This window comes from Mandrillus leucophaeus, unplaced genomic scaffold, assembly GCF_000951045.1.
Source record: "Mandrillus leucophaeus isolate KB7577 unplaced genomic scaffold, Mleu.le_1.0 Scaffold57, whole genome shotgun sequence".
NCBI classification, from domain to species: Eukaryota; Metazoa; Chordata; class Mammalia; order Primates; family Cercopithecidae; genus Mandrillus; species Mandrillus leucophaeus.
Genome location: NW_012106141.1, coordinates 6662904 through 6686256, shown reverse-complemented (window position 1 = coordinate 6686256; position 23353 = coordinate 6662904). Strand labels below are relative to the sequence as shown.

General features: G+C 42.6%; 1 protein-coding gene across 1 annotated transcript in view; it reads right to left on the bottom strand.

Annotated features, from left to right (window-relative positions):
- ARHGEF3 (Rho guanine nucleotide exchange factor (GEF) 3) overlaps positions 1-23353 on the bottom strand; it is a 353065-nt gene that overhangs the window by 218219 nt on the left and 111493 nt on the right. Inside the window, exon 3 of the mRNA XM_011998411.1 lies at positions 16062-16128. Within this exon, the coding sequence (XP_011853801.1) occupies positions 16062-16128 (67 nt within the window). The remainder of the gene's footprint in view (positions 1-16061; positions 16129-23353) is intronic.

The following is a 23353-nucleotide window of genomic DNA, read 5'->3' as shown; positions in this document are numbered from 1 at the left end:
AATAGTAGTAGCAGGGATGGAGGGAATATTTACTGAGCAGTTACTATGTCACACACCCAGTGCTAAATACTTGATATGATTATTTAAGTCAATCCTCATAATAACCCTGTGAGCTACATATGATTTCAGATGGGGAATCTGAATCTCAGGGAGGCTGATTACTTGCCCAAGCTGGTGAGTGACAGATCCATTTGACCTTGACTCTCTGGCCACAGATGACTGAACCAAGAGGTAGAGAAGCCCTTTTAAGAGCAAGCCAGCTGACTGCCCACCTAGTGCCCACCTTGTGGAGCCTAGTGCAAGAAAGATAAACTGATGCAATTGAAGTTTTCTTAGGGATTTGGGGATGGAGAAACTGAGACTATGCCATAAGCTGCAGGAGAGCGAGCTGCTGAAAGATCATGCTGAGTTGGTCCAGAGCTGGCATCATGACAAGCCCAACAGTGCCACACACAAGGAGGAGACACCAGGAGCAGAACCTACAGGTCAGTAACAAGTGAAGGCAGAGAGAGAAGGGGAATAAAACTGACCCACAAAGAGAAGTCCTAGGTTCCTGCAATTATATATTCTCTTATTAAAAAGCCATTTTCTTGAGGTAACGGAGCAAGTGCCTATTCTTTGCCAAAAACTCTGTCTAAAATATCTACCAAGAAATGACAGTAGAGTCACTCCCCACTCAGGGTCTGAGCTCTCATGAGCGTCTACCCTGGTAGCAAGTTAGCATCACTAGTAACAACCCAACTGTACGCCTCTTAATAAGATGCAAGTAACCAGTATCCCTTAGGATGTTTTCCTGTCTAAAAGTGTTCAGCCTAAAGCAAACTAAGTCTTTAGATCCAAATTACCAGATTATAAGAAATATAGAGAGCTAAGGAACAAGTTAAATGACATCACAGGGAAGCAGTCAGATAAATCCAAATGTGAAACACATTCCAAAGTTCCGTGGTTTTTTTTGAGACAGGGTCTCATTCCATTGCCCAAGCTGGACTGCAGTGGCACAATCACAGCTCACTGCAGCCTCCAACTCCAGAGCTCAAGTGATCCTGCCCAAGTAGCTGAGACTATAGGCACGTACCACCACGCCTGCCTAATTTTTGTATTTTTTGTAGAGATAGGTTTCCTCATGTTGTCCAGGCTGGTCTTGAACTCCTAAGCTCCAGCAATCCACCCGCCTTAACCTCCCAAAGTGCTGGGATTACAGGCATAAGCCACTGTGCCCGGCCTCCAAAGTCTCAAAAGACAAACTGGTCTTTTCAAAAATTGGAGGGATGAGGGGAGCGTCTGAGAATCAAAAAGGCTTAAGAAACATAACAAAACGAAATCATGGTCCTTGATTGGATAAAAACAAACAAACAAGAAATCCAGCTAGCTGTAGTACCTGATCCTTGAATGATTTGGGGGAAAACCAGTTATAAAAGACAACTGAGAAAATATGAATATAGATGGAATATTAGGAAATGTTGGAGAATTACTGATAACTTAGGTTTGATGATGATGCTATGATAATGTAGGAAAACGTACTTATAATTAGAACATATATACTGAAATATTTAGACATGAAGAATCATAGTGTCTGTAATTGTGTTACTTTGGAATGGTATAGCAAAATAAAGCCAAACTCTATCAACAACTAGAGACAAATAAGTAAAGCAAAAGTTAGGAACTGTTAATTCTAGATGGTGAGTGTTTGTTGCACTTATGTTTTAACTTTTCCATATGTTTGAAATTTTTCATAATAAAAAGTTGAAAAATAGCACACAGTAAATAAGGATCATGGAAACCACGTAGGAAGACACCACGTGAAGGCAGACATCCCTTCTCCCAATAGACCACACTCATTAATGCCTCCTCCCTGCTAGAACAAGTATTGTATATACACTTTCAGTTTAGCCTCAGAGGAAGCTGTTGCTTGTTTTTAGGGGGTAGCCTGCACAAAAAGCCCATGTTAACATCTAGAATCACCATCACTCCAATAGGATAGACAGAGGAAATGACAGAGTCACCCACCCAACTTGTGCTGAGTCATAAGTTTTCTCCCCATCCTCTTTTTAATGAAGTGGTTTAGTTAAACCTGCATAAATTAAATGCACTTCCCTGAAGTCAGAGCTTTACACTTAACACAAATTTTCATCTGTCCATAAAAATTAATCAGTCTCATTCCCCCTTTTCTCTAAATGAAATGTTAGGTCATATCAGCCCTGAGATACAAAAACACATCATGTGTTAGCAGTATTCTGCTGTGCAGAATGTCTCCTCTTCCCTGAATGTGTGTTAACCAAGGCGTCAGGCGCTTGGTGGTCCTTGGTGCTGCTACAGCATCTAATCCCACTGGTTTTATTTCCAGCACCACATAGGGGTTGTCAGTAACAGCCATGCACAAAAAAGCTGGTCCTGAAGTTGTGTTCATTGAGATTTCCAGGGTTGGATGGCAGAGATGTCATTCTCCTGAGTGGAGAATGACAAATGCAGGAGGCCCAAAAATCAAGGAAGAGAAGAATTTTCATCATCACACTTAGATAGGGCAGCCCATTTTCAAATGGGCCCCATGCAATCAAGATTAATGACTATTTGTTTTTAGAGACTACTAATTTCAATTACAGAGGAAGAATAAGTTTGTAAGACTTATTCCTCTTCAATAATAGAATATATTTTAAGTGATGTTATTTATAATTAAGTGGTTAATATGTCAAATGTGTGCACCTAACATAGACAAAAAGGGATGGAAGGAGCAAAACATACCTAATATTCATGAGGCATCTGGTTACACTAAACATGCATGAGACTTACAAGGCACTAAATATACACAGGCACTAATAATGCTTGAGCACCTAACATACATGAAGCCTTAACTCGGCTCCCCATTTAAGATACCTATTCTAGCCTCACGTGTCTTCTGCCCAAGAGATAAAACAGAAATTAGCCAGCTGTTCATCCAGCTAATTGGCAAACTGCGGTACAGACCAGGTGTACTTGTCCCTGTGTCTCTTTGATAAAGCTAGTGTGTGCCACTGGCCCGGGGCGCCTTTGTCTGTGAGTCTCTTGCTTGAAGTTCAACTCCAGTCCCTGTAGCTGCATCATTAGTGGTGAAAGCTGACACTGTACAGAGAGACAGGACATACGGATGTTGCAAAGCCCAGGACTCAGGTAGTGTGGTCCTTCCGCCCTGCCTGCACTCTCTGTGAAGTGTGTTAATGGATCCCATCTTTCCCCCCTTGCTTCTAGCTGTGTCTTTCAATTGATTTAATGGGCAGTATGATTTGGGCATTTAAAGGGGGGTAGTATTAGAGCCACAATCCTATCCAGTCCAATCTATTCAGTAGGCCACGTTCACTGTGAAGAGGAAGAAGTTGATGACAGAGAAGAAAATCCAGTGACAGGACTTTTACCAACCCCCACACAAATCCCCATTCCCAGATTCAGACACTGACAGAAAGAGAAAATAAACCTAACATGGAGGAAAGAAAGGGAAGTTTCGGCTTCAGAAAAGGAGGATTTTCTAAATAGGTATGTTCCCTCAGTTCTCAACATCACCACCTCCTCTCATGCTTTCAAATACATGACGGTCTTTTGGAGGTAGCAAGATCACTACCATGACATTTTTTTATATGTAATAAAGGCTACATTTGATTAAAATTAAAAATAAAAATTTCCATGAACAGTCATCAATGTCACTAACCACAAAACAATATTGAGACCGATTCTTGGACCACCTTCTGTTTAAAACCCCTGACTGAACTCCAACACTTCCCAACAGTCTAGAAATGACCTTAAGCCATTTCAGAACACAATTTTCTAGGACCGGCTATTATTTTGATTCATCCCGAGGACTATTATGTTTTATGTCTTGCTGAATAGCTTGCCAAACAGGCTATTCTTGCTCCCAGAACAGATTGTCTGGGTTGAAAAAAATCAATAACCAAATGGACTGCTTCTAACCAAAGATGAAAGGAGTTAGGAGTTTTGCCCACATGGAGTCAAAACAGGAAAAAACGGAATCAGGATGATTACCTTTTATGATAGGAGGAGAGATGGCGAAGAATTTTGTAGGCAAGAATTATTTGTATCTGCCCCAGTGCCTCCTTCTCCTTCTAGAAACTGCCCCTTCTCCCCCACTGTTACTATGGTTACCATAGGAGTCACCATGGTGGTACAGCACGATCCCACTCCCTGGCCACTACTGATTGGTACAAGAGTATCCACGTGACCCAAGTTGGACCAATCAGAATCCCTCCCTAGTAATTCTGGCTCTGAGAGAGAGAAGGTTGTCTCTCTGTAGACGGCTGCATTTCCACTGTATGGAGAAACGGAAAAAGTCAGTTGGCCAAGCAAATGTGCTAACAGCAGAGAGGAGTCAGGAATTCTAGTGGGCTTCCAGTGCCTGGTTCCAGGTACTTTTGAGGCTCCACTGCATTCCATGAAATACTTCCCATACCCCTGTATCTTTAAAAACTCTCCTTGATTAAGCTAATTTGAGTTGAGTTCCTGTCACTTAGAACTAAGATGTCCTAATTAACCCAGAAGGCCAAAGTAAAAGCATATTTTACCCTACATAACTCTGGAACTAAAAAGGGACTAAGCACGGACTAATCAAAATAACTATATAAAATAAACAGGCATCTATAAACTCAAAAATGCAAATCTGTTCAGCTGGCACACAAGCCTACTGTTAACTCCCACAGACTTCACATATGGCCAGAAAAAGAAATGACTTTAAATCTGAGTTCCAATGTTCCTGGCATATTTTTGGTGTCAGCAGGTTGAAGATGACACGAGCTTTCCCTCACAGGTGTCAGGATCTACACAGCCTGGCTTCTCTACTGCCTGAAGGGAAATGAGACACGCAGAACTAAGTGGAAACCCAGGTATGGTCGGTTTTGTCTTTATAAGGGTGCAGCTCACATTAAAAAAAAAAAAAAAGCATCTGTTAAATACTTATCTTTAGAAAACAGTCATCTCAGGAATAAAGGAACCCTAGTTATATGGAGCTAACATTTTCTGTACACTTACCTACATGAGAGGCATTCTTCAGGTCACTTTACACACATAATTACTAAGTCTCTGGTTTTCAGGAAATGGTATTATTTATCCATACTCATTTTGCAGCTAAGAGACCTGACGCTCTGAAATGTGTCTGAAGACCCCAATCTGGCATTCTGACCCCAAAGCATATACCTTTTCACCATCTAAGCTGTTATTATGGCTGCCAAGCACAGTTCACCAAACTCAGACTCTGGGCTGACCAATAAAACTGCTAACCCAAGGGCGCATGGAATTAGCCTCTAGATTGACTGTCAGGGAGGTGGGGAGGACCGGGAGAGGAGGTGGGAGCAAACATCTTGAAGCACAGCAGAGTATAGCACAGCATGTGCCAGCCTCTTTTGTGCACCCAGATTTCATTAGTCCCCAGAGGCTTAGCCACGGCACATGTTCTGTTTTTGAGGCAGAGTCTCGCTCTATCACACAGGGTGGAGTGCAGTGGCACGATCTCGGCTCACTGTAACCTCTGCTTCCTGGGTTCAAGCAATTCTCCTGCCTCAGCCTCCCAAGTAGCTGGGGTCCCAGGAGTGTGCCAACACATCTGGCTAATTTTTGTACTTTTAGTAGAGACAGGGTTTTGTCATGTTGGCCAGGCTGGTCTCAAACTCCTGACCTCAAGTGATCTACCCGCCTGGGCCTCTCAAAGTGCTGGGATTACAGGCGTGAGCCACGACGCCTGGCCCACAGCACATATTCAGTGAAACAGCCCGATGTGTTCTAAGACCTGAAACTTTTCATATAAGCCTCCTCTTGCTTGTGGAACATTGTGATTGTGGAAGGAGTTCTTTTTCAATTATTCTAAATTTATTGTTTTGCTAATTATAAAGGCAATACACACTCTCTTTAAAAAAAATTCAGACTTAAAGTATGTAACACAACAGTTCCCTGGGACTTCATCTACTCCATATTGTTGTTCAACAGTGACAATACTTTTTTCTATGTATATATTAATATATTTTCTCCCTATAAGAAGGGATCACTTTAGTTTTTATGGTTTTAATTTGCTTTTCTTTAGTTATGGTTTAAATCCTATAAACATATGCTTTACATTACATGCCTCTGCATCAATTGCACTTGTTACAATCATCACATTATTGAGAACACAGGCTCTGAAACCAGACTGACTGGGTTCAAAAGCTACATCCACGACTTAATTGCTGTGGGTGTTTGAGGATGATTCTGGTAGAAGTTTTCCCGTTTGAAAACTGAGGATAATAATAATGTTGACTAAATAGTGGTGTGGGGGAATGTGATTACTTGCAAAGTACTAGGAGCAGTAGTTAGCACATTCCAAAGGATAATAAATGAAATACATTATTATTGCTATTGTTTTTATGATAGGAATATCTCATTTTATTGCACTTTGCTTTATTGCACTTTGCAGGTATTGTGTTTTTTACAAACTGAAGGTTTGTGGTAAACCTGCACTGAGCAAGTCTATCAGTGCCATTTTTTCTAACAGTGTGTGCTCAGTTCACATCTCTGCATCACACTTTGTTCATTCAAAATTCAATAGTTCAAACTTTTTCATTATTACATATCTGTTATGGTGATCTCTGATCAGTCATCTTTGATGTTACTATTGTAATTGTTTTGGGGTGGCACGAACCATCCTCATATAAGATGGTGAGCTTAATCAATAAATATGTGTGTTCTGACTGCTCTATCAACCAACCATCCCATCTCTCTCCCTCTCCTCAGGCCTCCCTATTCCTTGAGACACACTAATATTGAAATTAGGCCATTTAATAACCCTAGAATGGTCTCTAAGTGTTAGAGTGAAAGGAAGAGTTGCCTGTCTCTCACTTTAAGTCAAAAGCTAGAAATGATTAAGCTTAGTGAGGAAGGCAGGTCCAAAGTTGACGCAGGCTGAAAGTTAGGCCTATTGTACCCAACAGCCAAGTTGTAAACGCAAAGGAAAAGTTCTTGAAGGAAATTGAAAGTGCTACTCCAGTGAACACATAAAAAGATAAGAAAGCAAAACAGCCTTATCGCTAGTAGGGAGAAAGTTTGAGTGGTGTGGATAAAAGATCAAACCAGCCATAACATTCCTTTAAGCCAAAGCCTAATCCAGAGCAAGGCCCTAACTCTCTTCAATTCTATGAAGGTGTGAGGAAGCTGCAGAAGAAAAGTTTGAAGCTAACAGGGGTTGGTTAGTTCATGAGGTTTAAGAAGCTGTCTTCATAACACAAAAGTGCAAGATGAAGCAGCAAGTCCTGATGCAGAAGCTGCAGCAAGCTATCCAGAAGATCTGGCTATGATAATCGATAAAGGTGGTGACACTAAACAACAGATTTTCAACGTAGATGAAAAAGCCTTATCTTGGAAAAAGATGCCAGCTAGAGTTTTCCCAGCTAGAGAGAAGTCAATGCTTGGCTTCAAAGCTTCAAAGGACAGGATGACTTTCTTATTAGGAGCTAAGGCAGTTGGTGACTTTAAGTTGAAACCAATCCTCATTGACCATTCTGAAAATCCCAGGGCCCTTAAGAATGATGCTAAATCTACTTTGCCTGTGCTCTATAAAGGGAACAACAAAGCCTGGATGACAGCACATCTGTTTGCAGGATGATTTACTGAATATTTTAAGCCCACTCTTGAGACTTAGTGCTCAGAAAGAAAGATTCCTTTTAAAATATTACTGCTCACTGACAACGCACCTGGTCACCCAAGAGCTATGATAGAGCTGCACAAGGAGATTAATGCCGTTTTCATGCCTGCTTACTCAACATCAATTCTGCAGCCCATGGATAGAGAAGTCATTTTGACTTTCAAGTTTGTTATTTAAAAAATACATCTCTTTAGGTCAGGCAAGGTGGTTCACGACAGTAATCCCAGTTCTTTGGGAGACCGAGGCAGGCAAATCACTTGAAGTCAGGAATTCAAGACCAGTCTGACCAACACGGTAAAACCCCATCTCTACTAAAAATACAAAAATTAGCCAGGTGTGGTAGCGCTCACCTACAATCCCAGCTACTCGGGAGGCTGAGGCAGGAGAATTGCTTGAACCGGGGAGGCGGAGGTGCAGTGAGCCAAGATCGCGCCACTGCACTCCAGCCTGGGCAACAGAAAGAGATTCCGACTCAAAAAAAAAAAAAAAAAAATCTCTTTGGGAGGCTGAGGCGGGTGGATCACTTGAGGTCAGGAGTTCGAGAACAGCCTGGCCACATGGTGAAACCCCATCTCTACTAAAAATACTAACATTAGCCAGGCGTGATGGCAGGTGCCTATAATCCCAGCTACTCGGGCGGCTGAGGCAGGAGAATTGCTTGAACCCAAAAGGTGGAGGTTGCAGGGAGCCGAGATCACTCCACTGCACTCCAGCTTGGATGACAGAGCGAGATTCCATCTCAAAACAAAATGCAAAAACAAAAACAAAACAAACCAAAAACATCTCTTAAGGCTATAGCTGCCATAGACGGTGTTTCCTCTGGTGGCTGTGGGCAAAGTAAGTTGAAAATCTTCTGTAAAGGATTCACCATTCTAAATGCCATTAAGAACACTCATGATTCACAGGCAGAGGTCAAAATGCCAACATTAACAGGACTTGGGAAGAAGCTGATTCCAACCCTCATGGATGACACTGAGGGGTTTAAGACTTCCATGGAGGAAGTCACTGCAGATGTGAAAATAGCAAGAGAACTAGAATTAGAAGTAGAGCCTGAAAATGTGACTGAATTGCTGCAATCTCATGATAAAGCTTAAACAGATGAGTCGCTTTTTAAGGATGAGCAAAGAAAGTGGTTTCTTTTTCTTTTTCTTTTTTTTTTTTTTTTTTTTTTTTGAGATAAAGTCTCATTTTATCGCTCAGGCTGGAATGCAGTGGTGCTATCTCAGCGCACTACAACCTCTGCCTCCGGGTAAAAGCAATTCTCCTGCCTCAGCCTCCTGAGGCTGGTCTCCTGGTCACCCAAGAGCTTCGATAGAGCTGCACAAGGAGATTAATGCTATTTTCATGCCTGCTAACTCAACATCAATTCAGGTTCAAATCCTAGCTTACCTGTTGTGTGACTCTGGGCAGGTTATTCCCTTCTCTAAACCTCTGGGTGGTAGGCAAAATTTTAAGATGGTCTCCAAGATTCCCATCCTCTAGTGTGTACACCTTGTATAATCCTCTGCCCTTGGGTGCAAACAGAATCTAGAAATGTCATGGGATACCACCCCCATGATTGGGTAACTAATCATTGGCTTTTAGATCATCAAGGTAGAGATTATCTGAGTGGGCCTAATCTAGTCCGATGAGCCCTTAAAAGGAATTTGGCTCTTTCTCAAGTCAGAGAGATCTGAAGCATGAATGGATGTGATGTGAGGGAGATTCTCCATTGCTGATTTTGAAGATGACATGGCAAGCTCGCTGAGAGCGACCCCAAGCTGACAGCCAGCAAGGAAATAAGAACCTCCTGACAACCACAAGGAACTGAATTCTTCCAACAGCCCAAATGAACTTGGAAGAAGACCCCAGGCCTCAGATGAAACTCTAGCCCTGACTGACAGCTTGATTTCAGTCTCACGAGATCTTGGGCAGAGAACTCACACCATGCCCTAACTTCTAATCCACAGAACTCCAAGCTAATGAACAGCTGCTGTTTAAGCTGATAAATTTATAATAATTTGTTACTCAGCAACAGAATGTTAAGGTAGCGTATTTTCTCCCTCTGTTTTTTTTTTTTTTTTTTTTTTTTTTTGAGACGGAGTCTCGCTCTGTCGCCCAGGCTGGAAGGTAGCGTATTTTCTCATTTATAAAATGAGGATGAGGCTGAAACTACACTCACCTCTTAAGACTTTTCTGAGAAGTAATATATGCACAAAGTGCTCAACACAGTGCTTGGTAAAATGTAAGTGAACTCTAGGGCTTAGACACCTGGGATAAACGAAGTTATTGCTATTGTTTTAGTAATTACCATTACAAAATTGGGGTAACAAATCATTTTTTCATACATCTAGTGGGGAAGATTAAAAGGTTTAAAATAAAGTCCAAGAGGGTAAAGGAAATCAAAAGGGATTCTGGGTGATGGAAAGTTTAAAAAGATCTTCTAAAAAGTTCTTCACGTCTAACCTCCTTTGGGGACAAGGTATGTGTGATCGGCCTTGTTTTAAAGAGGTAATATACTCTAATGGTCTGCATTCAAAGGCTGACTCTGCCAATTACTACACCTGTACTTTAGGCAAAGAGCATGGGTGGGGCTCAGTTTCCCCATCTTTGGAGTGGGAATAGATACTATCTACCATGCAGGACTGCCACAGCCTGGCCTGGGGCTGACGTTCACTCAACAAAAGTAAATGCACAAATTGAGACTGCAAGAGAAATGAAAGGCTTGCTGGCTTCTTTGGTAGTGTAGAGATGGTAAAGCCACAATACATGCTGACCTGGCCTGGTGTGCTGTGAGCATTAGAGACTCTGTCACTTTACTGAGTTGTGAATTTCAGAGCAACTCTCCATCTGACCTTCAAGAAACATTCGGCTACAATGAGGTTTTGGCAACTGACTTCTTTACATGGAGAATAGAATGGGTCAAGGAACTGTGGAGAAGGTTCAGGACCTCTTGTCAAAAGACAAGGTTCTAGTCCTGATCTCACCATTGTGAGTGACCCTTAGGAGTGGGCTCCACTATTTTCTGGCTGTCTGGGAACTAGACTCTCCCTTTTGGTAGCAATACCAAACTCTTTCTTTGAGCAGCTGCCCCTTCTCCACCTTAAGTGGCTCTAGTGAGGCTACCAGTTACAGAGCCCTGTCCACCTGGCCCCCTGACTATGGATGGAAGCACATGACCAAGGCCTGTCCAATCATAGTACCCCATCTTCTTGACCATAGTGATTGGCCAAGGCATAGCTATGTGACCCAAGCCCAGACAATCAGAGTCCTAACTGGGATTTCATATGTGGATCCTGGAAGCAAATCTCTTTCCTCTGGAAATGTGTGACTATTTATGGTCATTCTGTTCCTTCAAAAACATCCATCTGCGGTAGGAGAAGACAAACCAAGAGAGTGGCAAAGCTGAGAAAAGGAGTACACCTGGAAACAGCTGTGCCTGAAGCTTACCCGCCTCAGTTTCCCTAAGTCACATGAGCAACCAATTCCCTTTATACTTGAGCTAGTTTTAACTGAGTTTCTATCACTTATAACCCAGAGTCCTGACTAATATACAAGGTCTCGTTTTCTTCATGTAAATATTAAAAGGTTGGGGCTACAATGTCCAAAGTTGCTTCTAAGCCCCAGAGTCTAGAAAATCTTCTCAAACGGACTAGACAAAAGTAAAGATCAGGCACTGGAGAAGGAGACAAGACAAAAAGGGCTCTGAAATTTGGTCCATATTTAATTAAAACCTCAGTTCTGGCACCTAAAGTAATGCCTTGTTCACAGCAGGTCCTGGTTAAGCATTTCCTAGTTAACTTACAGGCAATGGCAGGAGCTGTGCTCCAGAGACTTTCACAGCTCTAGGGTGTGTGTCTTCCCTGAGCCTCAGTGTCTCCACCCCAGCCCAACAGGAGGAGCTGCAGCAAATATTTTCACAAGGAAGGGTGGAAATTCTGAATTCTGAGCTCAGTACTGCCCCAACCAGATGGGAGCAGATGTGCAGTGAGTACCTGATGGAGAAGCTGCCTCACAGCAAGACACCCCCCAGTCCCTCCTCCCTCAGCCTTCTCATTCCTCCCATTCTGTGATGGTCTTCTCTTACTGTTCCTTCCACGTCCACTGCAGCCCAAACCATCCTCTCTGCTTCTCTTGGTGAATGCATCTGCAGCATCTATGGGTCTGGTTGAGTGGTGGGCACAGTGCCACACCTTGGTCAGGAGGGTGGGGAAATCCTGGAGGGTTGGTAACACCCAGGGCCTCTGTCTCCTAAGACAAGCATGGGAACTGAAGGGCAGAATGCACCCTGCAATTAATGAAGATGACAATCCGGGAAAGGGCTAAACCACTTGGTAAGGAGAGGGGATGTGTAATATGAGTGTCAACAGCCTTTTCTGAGCCTCTCTACAGCCAAACACTCCAGCAAAAAAAGAAAAAACACAAATGCAACTCCTAATGTCTGAGGACTAATGGAGGTCTGCAGGGAAGACAAAGACGGGGTGCAATACAACTCACTCAGCAAGACTTTCTTTAAAGTTATTTTGAAATCTCTCTCTCTTCTCCCAAAAAGTCTGCTCCTCAGCCACCCAGATCTTGCCTACCAGCTTCTCCCACCGTACCTCTCCTCGAGAGCAATGTGGTTCCTTCTTCTCTTGCCTTTTCCAAACCATTTCTCACTATCACCTCTTCCCCCGCCCCATTCCCTTAAATTCACAACTGCCTAGGACCTCGGTGAACAAACACTGGATCCTTTCTCTTTTTTTTCTTTTCTTTTTGTTTTCTTGAGACAAGGTCTCTCTTTGTAGCCCAAGCTAGAGTGTGGAGGTGCAACCATCGCTCCCTGCAGGCTTAAGCTCCTGGGCTCAAGTGGTCCTCCCACCTCAGCTTCCCTGGTAGCTTGGACTACAGGCACAGGTCACCATGCCCAGCTAATTTTGGGGTTTGTTTTTGTATTTGTTCTGCAGAGACAGGGTCGTGCTTTGTTGCCCAGGCTGGTCTTGAACTCCTGGGCTCAAGTGATTCTCCTGCCTCAGCCTCCCAAAGTGCTGGGATTACAGGCATGAGCCACTGCGCCCAGCCTGGATCCCTTTTCTTTGCAAGCTAAAGAGGAATAAAATTGCAAATGCTTATAATACAATGGTTTTCTCCAACACATATATAAATGTGGAAAATTTGCTAGCATGGAAAATTTGCTAGCATGGAGATTCTGAAATCTTCCTTTCTAAATAAAGAAGAAAGCAGAGTGTTCACAGAAAGCGTACCCTGCCCTAGAACAGCATGTACATCCTGGCCTAACAGACCTGGGAGTCAGATTTCATTACAGAAGATGTGTCAGCTAGATGATGCCTCACATGTCTTCATCCTGACATTCTGCATCCTTCTCATTCTTCAATTTTATTTACCATAATGACAATTACAAAGTGCGTCCTGGCTGGGAGTGAGGGTGTTTCCACTTGGTTGGGTTCCCTTCCCCAATCCCCGACCATGTCACTGTGGATTACACTCTGAGACAAAGAGAGATCAGTTTTGGCCAAGGAGGAATCTGGCCTTTGGCCAGGCCCTGAACTGTCTCCCTCTGGTATATCTTGATGTCAGTTTGTCTGATTTTATCAATAGGCCTCAGGGCCCAGAAGAAATCAAGGCAAGGACAGGAGATCAAGATAAATGTCACAAATGGCCTAATCACCTAACTGACAACTTTTGCTGTTTGGGAAAATCTTGTGAGCTAGCTAAGAATTTGAGGGCTGAACCTGAAGTCAACATTGCATTGAATTCTGAAACCTACTTGGTTGCAATTAGCCAGGGACAGGGTTGGTGTTTTTTTTGTTTGTTTGGTTGGTTTTTTCTGCAGTGAATTACTACTATTTTATTTTATTTTATTTTATTTATTTTATTTTATTTTTATTTTATTTTATTTTATTTTTTATTGAGACAGAGTCTTGCTATGTTGCCCAGGTTAGACTCAGACTCCTGGGCTCAAGCAATCCTCCTGCCTAATCTTCCTGAGTCCCTAAGATTACAGGTGTGTGCCACGGTGCCCAGCACATTAATGTGACTGTTGTGTTAGAGAGATTTGGCAAGGGTGGGGCAAACAGAGGGTCACTTAAACCAAGTATGTCTCTAACAGGTCCTTTTGAGTAACAAGGTCTATAAGCCAGAGTTGTGCTAAAAAATTCACAGAACATTTTTCAAGGGAAAACAGTTGAAGAGGTCTTGTGGCCATAGGTGGGGTAATCAATTGTCCCAGTTAGCCTGGTTCCAGGGAGTTTCCTGATGTGTAGGACTTTCAGTGCTCAACCCAGGACAGTCCCTGGGCAAACCTGGATGGTTGGTCACTCTACATGCACCCACAAGCCTTGGCTAATGACCACTGTCAGAGCAGAAGGGGAGCAATACTGAAAGGAGGATGGATAGGGCAAGCACTGAAAACAAAGACCTTCAAAAAGGCTAACTCGCTCACAAGAGATCTAATTTCTCTATAGCTCAAAATTGACTGTTAATGTCAACTATTCCAAAGTGCATACAATCTACTTGGTCAACAAGGGGTTTCATGATCAATGACTTTGGGAAATGCTACAAACTCCAACAATTCTCCTTATGGAGTCTCCACGTACATCAACACATCAAAGGCTCTGAGAAGCCCTGCAGTAGTGAGCATATTTAGTTTAATACACTCAGTATGTCCCAAATAGATCTGACCACACAAGCCTTTTTTTTCACTTAATGGTTATGATCACACAACTGGATACACTTTGAGAAATGGAGATCCTATCCCCAAAACCATAAATGACTTAGGAAGTGCACAACTTGTATTCAGTAAGACACGCACATCTATTTCAGAAGTCAACACATGTCTCTTTGTATTCAATAAAAAGCTTACTGTAACCTGAGCTAAAATAGTTCCATGTTCTATATTTATTTTTAATAAGACACTTGGAGAAAATGACTGAGATCTATGCAGGATTTTAAAGTGTGACTAGAACCAGTCAGAACAGTATTAAAAAGACTAAAGACCCGAACTTGAAATCCAATCTAAAGATAACATGTGGATGGATGCAAGAAAGGTATTTGGTGTCAGATGGATGTGAGAAAGGTATTCATTCATTCCATTCATTCATCTAACAAATTAATTAAGCATACATGTTCTAGGCACTGTGCTAGGCCCAGAGATACAGTAGTGAACAAGAGAGAGAAAGGTTGCTACACTCTTCATGCCTGAGTCTTCCAATCTTAAATTTCAGTAAGGACTAACTAAGCACAATAGTAAGAAACTGCAGGGGTACATAGGAGATTCAGGAACTCAGATTCAGGGGGTGGTCACGAGGGCTTCTTCCCAGAGGAGGTGATGTCAAGGCTGAGACCCAGTAGGTGAAGTGGGTGGGCCAGGAGCAGTGTGTGTAGGAGCGTGGTGCTGGGCAAAGAGAGTGCTCTAGGCAGAAGGAACATGTGCAAAGGCCTGGAGGTGAAAAAGAGCTCAGAGCATTCTCTACAGATGCAAGTTTTGCTCCTGAGGTTAGTGCTAGAACTCACTTTAGCACACAGCAGGACCTCCATACACTGTGGCTATTATTATTATTACTATCACTATTCTGCTGAGGAAGACAACCTTGCATCAGGAAGTTCAATCTGACCCTTCCTATACCTCTGTATCTCTCAAGCAAGGTTGATTGCTTTGTGCTTCATCGAATTTTATGATTCCTAAAATCTGTTTAAAGATTATAGACTTCTCCTTCTGGAAAACAAAGCTCCCTGTGAAGGCATAAATCTACAGATTAATAAACTGTACATTTCTGATTTCTTTTTTCCTTCATTGTACACCGGTTCCCTCCAGGGTCCAAAGAAAACAGCCCCCATGCCTGCCTCAGCAACCTTGACACTTCTTGACTTCTTCGCAAGATGCTTCCTACAGTCCAAGACCTTCAGGGCAGGTGAATGTCAGCAGAAGCTTATTGGGCCACTTAAATTTTTTTTTCTTTAATTTTAGCTAGAGTCTCGCTCTGTTACACAGGCTGGAGTGCAGTGGCATGATTTCAGCTCACCACAACCTCCGCCTCCTGGGCTCAAGTGATCCTCCTGCCTCAGCCTCCTGAGTAGCAAGGACTACAGGCACACGCCACCATGCCCAGCTAATTTTCATATTTTTTTGTAGAGTAGGGGCTTCGCCATGTTGCCTAGGCTGGTCTCAAACTGCTAGGCTCAAGCGATCCTCCCACCTTGGCCTCCCAAAGTGCTGGGATTACAGGCGTGAGTTACCACACCTGGTCGCCACTTGGAGTTTTTACTTAACCCACAACCACTGATTGAAATGTGACTTCCCCAAGTGGTAAAGCACAGACGCTCTCTTGATGGAAACTTTGATTAGTAAAACCAACCCTGACAGTGTCTGTTCTGGAAGCCAGAGCATGTATCCATAATAGGACATTTAACAGCAGGGGCCACCCAGGGCAACACTTACCCCTCTGAAGTTCCAGGCTTTAGGAGAGGGAAACATGGGAAAATTGTTTTGCCGCTGCCGTTTAGGCCTAGAAGAGAAAAGACAATGTATTCATTATTCAGTGGTTGGATATTCAGAGGAAGTCACTGGTTTCAAATGCAGGTTTATCAAAAAGAGAGATGCCTCAAGAAATGGCCCAAACAAGGTGGCTGGAGTTTTCAACAGCTCTGCAATCTTCAGCAGCCAAATTCACCCCAAACTCCTTCTCAGTTCCCCAGCAGGAAAGCCCCAGCATGCCTTAAAATAGCCCTTCATCTGTACAAAATAAAATAAAATCTAACACGCAACCTGGATGCAATCAAAAAGTCAGACCAGACTCCCAATCTTTGTCTTGAATTTTCACACGGACACAATTCCCACATGGACACTATCAGGAGATGTATAGCTTCAGCTCAGCCTGGAACTCTCCCTTGTCACACAGACATGCTGGGGAGTTCCAACAAGGGGTACATTTGAGCTCCAGGTTTTTAAAGGAACCATTAACGGGACATTTAGCCCCTGCCTAACAGGTGCTGAAACTGGTTTCCTTACCTGTTAACCTCTCAACATGCATCAATTTCCTTAGAGGCAATGGACGCAGCTTCAAGACAGACCAGCACGGAGACTCCAGGCACACCAGAAGCACCTTATTTCGGTCTCCCAAATTGAATCAAATTTTGTAGCTGCCAATATAACTACAGGAATACCTTTTTCAATATTTTTACAGATAAATTATTCCCCTAAAACATGTGATGTCTGTCAATATGGATATTCAGATTTCATGTTTGCTAAAAAGCATCTCTGAAAAGCATCCACCTTGGACTTTTCCTGAGACTTTAGTCACTGATGTACCAAAAGGTTGGCCAGGCTCAGTGGCTCGCATCTGTAATCCCAGCACTTTGGGAGGCCAAGGCAGGCAGATCACTTGAGGTCAGGAATTCAAGACCAGCTTGGCCAACATGGTGAAACCCCATCTCTACTAAAAATGCAGAAATTAGCCAGGCATGGTGGCGAGCACCTGTAATCCCAGCTACTTGGTAGGCAGAGGTTGCGGTGAGCCGAGATTGCACCACTGCATTCCAGCCTGGGTGACAGAGCGAGACTCCATCTCAGAAACAAACAAACAAAACCCCAAAATGTTGGTTACACAATAGTCACTTTTACCTTGACCTGTCTGCTGTAATCAGCAATAATGCAAGGCAGAAAGCATGTTGTGACCAGTGTACAGGCTTTGTAGTATGTCAGACCTGAGTAAAAATCTTGATTGGCTCTACCATACAAAAGAGACAAAATACAAGGTAATTACAATAAGAGGAGCAACTAACTGATATTGAGCACTTTAAAAAGCATATACTAATATTTTACATAGTTAATCTCATGACTCTCACCCTGTGAGTTAGGATACATTATTATACCCATTTTACAGATAAGAACACTGAGGCAAGCCTAGGGATATTAAGTGCTTTGATTCTGATCACACAGATGAAACCAGCATTCTGTTCGTAGTTGTCTGACCTCAAATCCCATGGTGTTTATTAGCTTTGTGACTCTGAACACGAGGCTTAATTTCTTGAACTTTGGTTTCCTTATGTGCAAAACAGGGGAAATAATACCCTCTGTGTTGAATCAGGATGAGACGAGGACTCTAACTCTGGTTCTGTCATTAATAAGTTTTCACCAGCTGTCAGCATGGTGCCCCCATCTCCCTTTCTCTCTCAACACCTGCCTCCAAGAACAGCATTCAACCCAGGGTGCAGGGCTGACACAGAAGGGCCAGGGCAACTCACCAAAACTATGGGAACTCCCACCTGATGTGCCTTTAAATCAGGCCCCCTCCTGCCTCACCCTTCTCTTCACCCACACGTAAGCAATAAAAACCCAGGCTAATAACACCGCAAGACAGAGAACATGTGGGTGGTTATTTATGTTTCATACCCTTCTCCATTAAATTACATGTTGGCCTAAGTCCTTCTGAAAATAAATGTCTGTTTTAAAACAAAATTTTTGGATTTCAACAATACTTCTCCCTGGATACCATTCCCTTCCCTCTCAGTCATAACTGGGCTTTGCTTTCCTAATTATTTGATGGAATTCATTGCTTCTAAAGTAACAATATATACTAGAACATTCTGAGTAAATGTGTCCTTGTCTTATACGTTGCAATCCACAGATCATACATAATGTTAATTGTCACAATAATTAACACAGATTCAGTTACTGATGTGCCCAGGACTAAGCACTTTAGGTACTCTAAGTCTCAAAATAACCTTATAAGGTAGCTTATTATGTTATAATGTAAATATATGACATACAGACAGCATTATAATGGTGTTATATAACATTTTATACACAATATATTATAATGCATTACATACATTTAAATAACCTTATAATTTTATATAACATTATGTAATATGATATAATGGGAACACTATCACTACTGCATTTTATAGATGGGATAAACTGAGGTTAAACCACATGCCAGAAGTCACACAGCTATTAGCTGGGTAGCCCAGTTGGGATTCAAACCCAGACGTGTCTGATTCCAGATCCCGAGGATGCAATCCCTCTCACGTGAAGAGAAGCCCCACCAAACAGGGCAAAGCATACCTCTGAAAGAAAGCTGCCTGGGGGTTCCTTGTGGGAGGGCAGCAGCTTAGCAGGGCTTCCCACCATCAGGCCTCACAGCCAGAGAAAAAGCATCAGAGCAAATCTGTCCATTCAGGACACTGTTGGGCAACTTAGGTGTCCCTGTGTCAGCTGGAGAAGCGGCCAGGAGACCTACCGAGAGAAGGGCTGTCCCTGATTGTTAGCTCCCACCTTCCTCTCATCCCACCACCATTCAGACTTCCAGTCATTCACATTAGCTACAGTCCCTTTTAACAATTCTAGATCAGGCACAAGACTCATGCCTGTAATCCCAGCACTTTGGGAGGCCAAGGTGGGAGGATCGCTTGAAGCCAAGAGTTCAAGACCAGCCTGGGCAACATAGGAAGACATCATCTCTACTGAAAAAAAAAAAAAATTCGCTGGGCATCATGGTGACCGCCTGTAGTCCCAACTACTTGGGAGGCTGAGGTAGGAAGATTGCTTAAGCCCAGAAGTTTGAGGTTGCAATGAGCTATGATCATATTACTGCCCTCCAGCCTGGGTGACAGAGTGAAAACCTGTCTCTAAAAATAAATTTTTAAAAATTATATCCTGATATCATAACAGCCTCCTGATAGTTTCCTCTCCTCCCCAAACACTAGCACCCAGGTGGCTTTAATGGACAGATTCAGGGAAGGAGAACCATACTGAGAAGGCTTCTTGATGAAGCTGGTGAGGGACCCTAGCGGCATAAAGTGCACCATCACGGAAGCACCAATGCCAGGTCCTCACCAAAGGAGGGGCCTCTCAGTCCTGGGTATATTTCTTCTGTTGTAGAAGTGTATTTTGCACAATCAGCAAAAGTCCAAGTGAGAAAATAGCACTTGGTGCTGCAGGTGTCCCAGACACAAAGACATTCAGCTGAGCTTCTGAACAAGGCTTGGAGGGCTTGTCTATCGTCTCTGTCCAACCCTCAGGCTCCTCATGTGAGCAGGCTGTGCATGGTGTAAACACATGGTTACAAAGCACAGCCTTCTGTCTGGGCAGCATTTCCCAGTGTCTCACAGATGTCACAAGGATAAGTATGACCACCTCCATAGAGGGATTCATGGGAAAGCCAGGGATAGGTGAGCAGCAAGAAACTTACAAGATTGTTGGAGGAGTTGGAGTTGGAGGGCTGCTATCGTGGAGAGAGGTTGCAACCCTATGAAAGGTGGGAAAAAAAGCCACAAGCCCCCCACCCTTGGGAAAGCTCATAATACAAATGGAGAAATGCCCACAGCAGTAGAGAAAAATCAGGATTCAAGGTTCAGTTAGGGAATGATCTCAAATTCAAGTGTATGTGTCTGGAATCAAACAGAATAAGGTCAGTAGCAATAGGCCTTAGGGTTAGTGCAGAATTTATTTTCCCACCATGCAGAAACAAATGTGACTTTCTCGTCACCTTGAGAAGATGTTTAGCAACCACTTATAGAACAGCTCCTTAGTATGGGTTCAGAATTGAACATGTATTTAGACTGATCCTGCTGTTTGGGCACTGAGTGGGGCTCAGAACGTGGTGTTTAGGGAAGAGCCAGCTTGGGTTTCTAATAGTGGCTCCCTCCCTTTCTTGGTGGGGGACTTCAAGCAAGTTACCTACTCTCTACTCCCTCTGAGCCTCCATTTTCTTATCTGTAAAGTGGAGCTAATAATCCCTTTTCACAAAATTGAAGGATTAAATTCATGTACTTTAAAAAAAAAAAATGGTTAGCAGGGAGTCTGGCGCTCAGTAGGTACTCAAATTAGCTATTATCATTATGAGAAGACTCCTTCTTTAACCCAGTAAGGGTAAATGTTAGTTACCATTATCATTGGTGAGGCTCGTATTAGAGGGCCAATGAAATTTCTTAAGGACTGGATAAAATATACACAAAATAAAACAAAGGCTTCAATGTGTTATGAATATTTGTTTTAGATAACAACATGGCCACAAATCTGGACATGAGGTAACCATGAAAAGAGACTTCTCTTTTCTACTCTAATTTTCTAACTCCACTTTCCCTTCTCAAAGACTACCACCTTTGTCAGCAAGTTGTATGTTTTAAATATTTTACTGTTTGAATTCTTAATTCAGAACATCTTGCTAAGGAAACTTTTTCTTCTTTTCTCTTGTTTTACCTCTCTCTATCCATCAGAACAATTGTAGCATTACTAGAAAAATCAAACAGCTATACTTTTTAAGAGAAATCTGTGCTGAATGTGGTACCACCTGTGCCAGGTATTTTTGTTCTGATTGAACCACTTAAGAAGATAATGGCTTCTTTCACTTAAACATCTTTTTAGTTTCTGTTTTTAGGACATAGTTGATGAGAGACTGGCAGGTGTTTAGCCAGGTGAAGACCCAATTATTTGTGGAGAAACTCACGGTGAAGTGGTAGTTTCCAGAATAGAAAGCTCATCACTTTGGCCTGTCTCTTGAACAAAGGGACCTCCAAATAATGTTTCTGTGGCTCACTGAGTCACACTCAGCTTCATTCTACTCATGCCATGGCTGCAACTCCAACTCTTTATTTCCTCACAAATTATGGGAAAAAAAAAATCACAGAGGCTGCACGTGGTGGCTCACGACTGTAATCCCAGCACTTTGGAAGGCTGAGGCAGGCAGATCACCTGAGGTCAGGAGTTGGAGACAAGCCTGGAAAACATGGTAAAACCCATCTCCACAAATAAATAAATAAATAAATAAATAAATAAGTAAATAAAAATGCAGAAATTAGCTGTGCATGGCGGTGCGCACCTGTAGTCCCAGCTACTCAGGAGGCTGAGGCATGAGAATCACTTGAACCTGGGAGGCAGGGAGCTGAGATCATGCCACTGCACTCCAGCCTGGGTGTCAGAGCAAGACTGTCTCAAGAAAAATAAAAAAAAAAGAATCACAGAACCTCAGAAATGGTCAGCTGGTACAATTTCTCAGTCACTAGTTGAATCCTCTTTGCAGCAGTCCTGCTGAGAATGGCCCCTTAAAGACAGCCCTCACCTTTGGAGAATGCGTCTGTACTCTACTCATGGGAGCTCACCCACTAATTTATTCACCAATATTATTGAGCAGCTACTATACGTCAGGCATGGTGCCAGACATTAGAGATCAGCAGTGGACAAGAAATTCAGTTCCTGCTTTCATGTCCTCACAGGATATTCAGATCCACCCTCTTCCCCTCCAAAAAATTACAACATGGCAAATCGCTTTTTTTTAAGTGGTAGTGAGGAGTGCCGCAGTGACTCGACAAAAATTTGAAGAGCCAGAAAGACCTCCCAGAGAAAATGAGGCCTCTCTGAGACCTAACAGGGAAGAAGGACTCAACAGGTAATGAGAAAAGGGAAAAGTAGGCCAAGCCAAAGGAAAACCATACTAAAAAGGCAGAAGGTGAAAAGACGAACAAAATAGACATTAAATAGACAGAACTGGCCAAGTTCAAAAACAGGTGGAAAGGACTCTAATAAATACTGTTATGAATAAGGTCATATAACTACAGATTCAATAGCAATTAAAATTTAAAGCTTCCCAGTGCTTTGGGTGCAAGGAAGGAGGATCACTTGAGGCCAGGAGTTCTAGACCAACTTGGGCAACATAGCAAAACCAAATCTACAAAAAAAAAAAAATTTTTTAAATTAACCAGGCATGGTAGCATGAGCCTGTAATCCCAGCTACTCAGCAGGCTGAGGTGGGAGGACTGCTTGAGCCTAGGAGTTCAAGACTGCAGTCAGGCATGATAATGTCACTGCACTCTAATCTGGGCAACCATCATAAGTCCCCATTTTAACAAATAAATAAAAACTACAATAAGAATGTTATCAATACTTTTATGGTATTAAATTTGAAAACTTAAAGAAAATGCAGAAATCCCTAGGAAAATATGACTTATAAAAACTGTCCCAAGAAGAAATAGAAAGCCTGAACAGCCTTACAATTAATAAAGAAATGAGAGAAAACATCAGGCCCAGACAGTTTAAATAATAGATTCCATCAAACTTTCCAAAGAAAAAACAAAAACCCGATAATTCCAATCTTACACAAACTGTTTTATAGAAGATAAAAATCATCAAGAGTTAAGTGGTAAATAAAGGAGAATATGGCACATGTGAAGAACTGGAAGAAGTATGACAACTTTAATGTTTGTTGACAAGGAAGTAGATTAAATGAAACTACAATCTTTTTTTATTTTTGAGACAGAGTCTCGCTCTTGTTGCCCAGGCTGGAGTGCAATGGCGCAATCTCGGCTCACTGCAACCTCCATCTCCTGGGTTCAAGCGATTCTCCTGCCTCAGCCTCCCAACTAGCTAGGATTACAGGCATGCACCACCATGCCCAGCTAATTTTGTATTTTTAGTAGAGACGGGATTTCCCCATGTTGGTTAGGCTAGTCTCAAACTCCTGACCTCAGGTGATCTGCCCGCCTCGGCCTCCCAAAGTGCTGGGATTATGGGCGTTAGCCACCACACAGGGCCCTTTTTTTTTTTTTAAGTACAGCATTATTCAATTGAAATATCATGTAAGCCACATATGTAATTTTTCTATTATATATATGTGTGTGTGTGTGTGTGTGTATATATATGTATATATATTTATATTTTGAGACATGGTCTTGCTCTGTTGCCCAGGCTGGAATATAGTGGCATGATCATGGCTCACTGCAGCCTTGAACTCC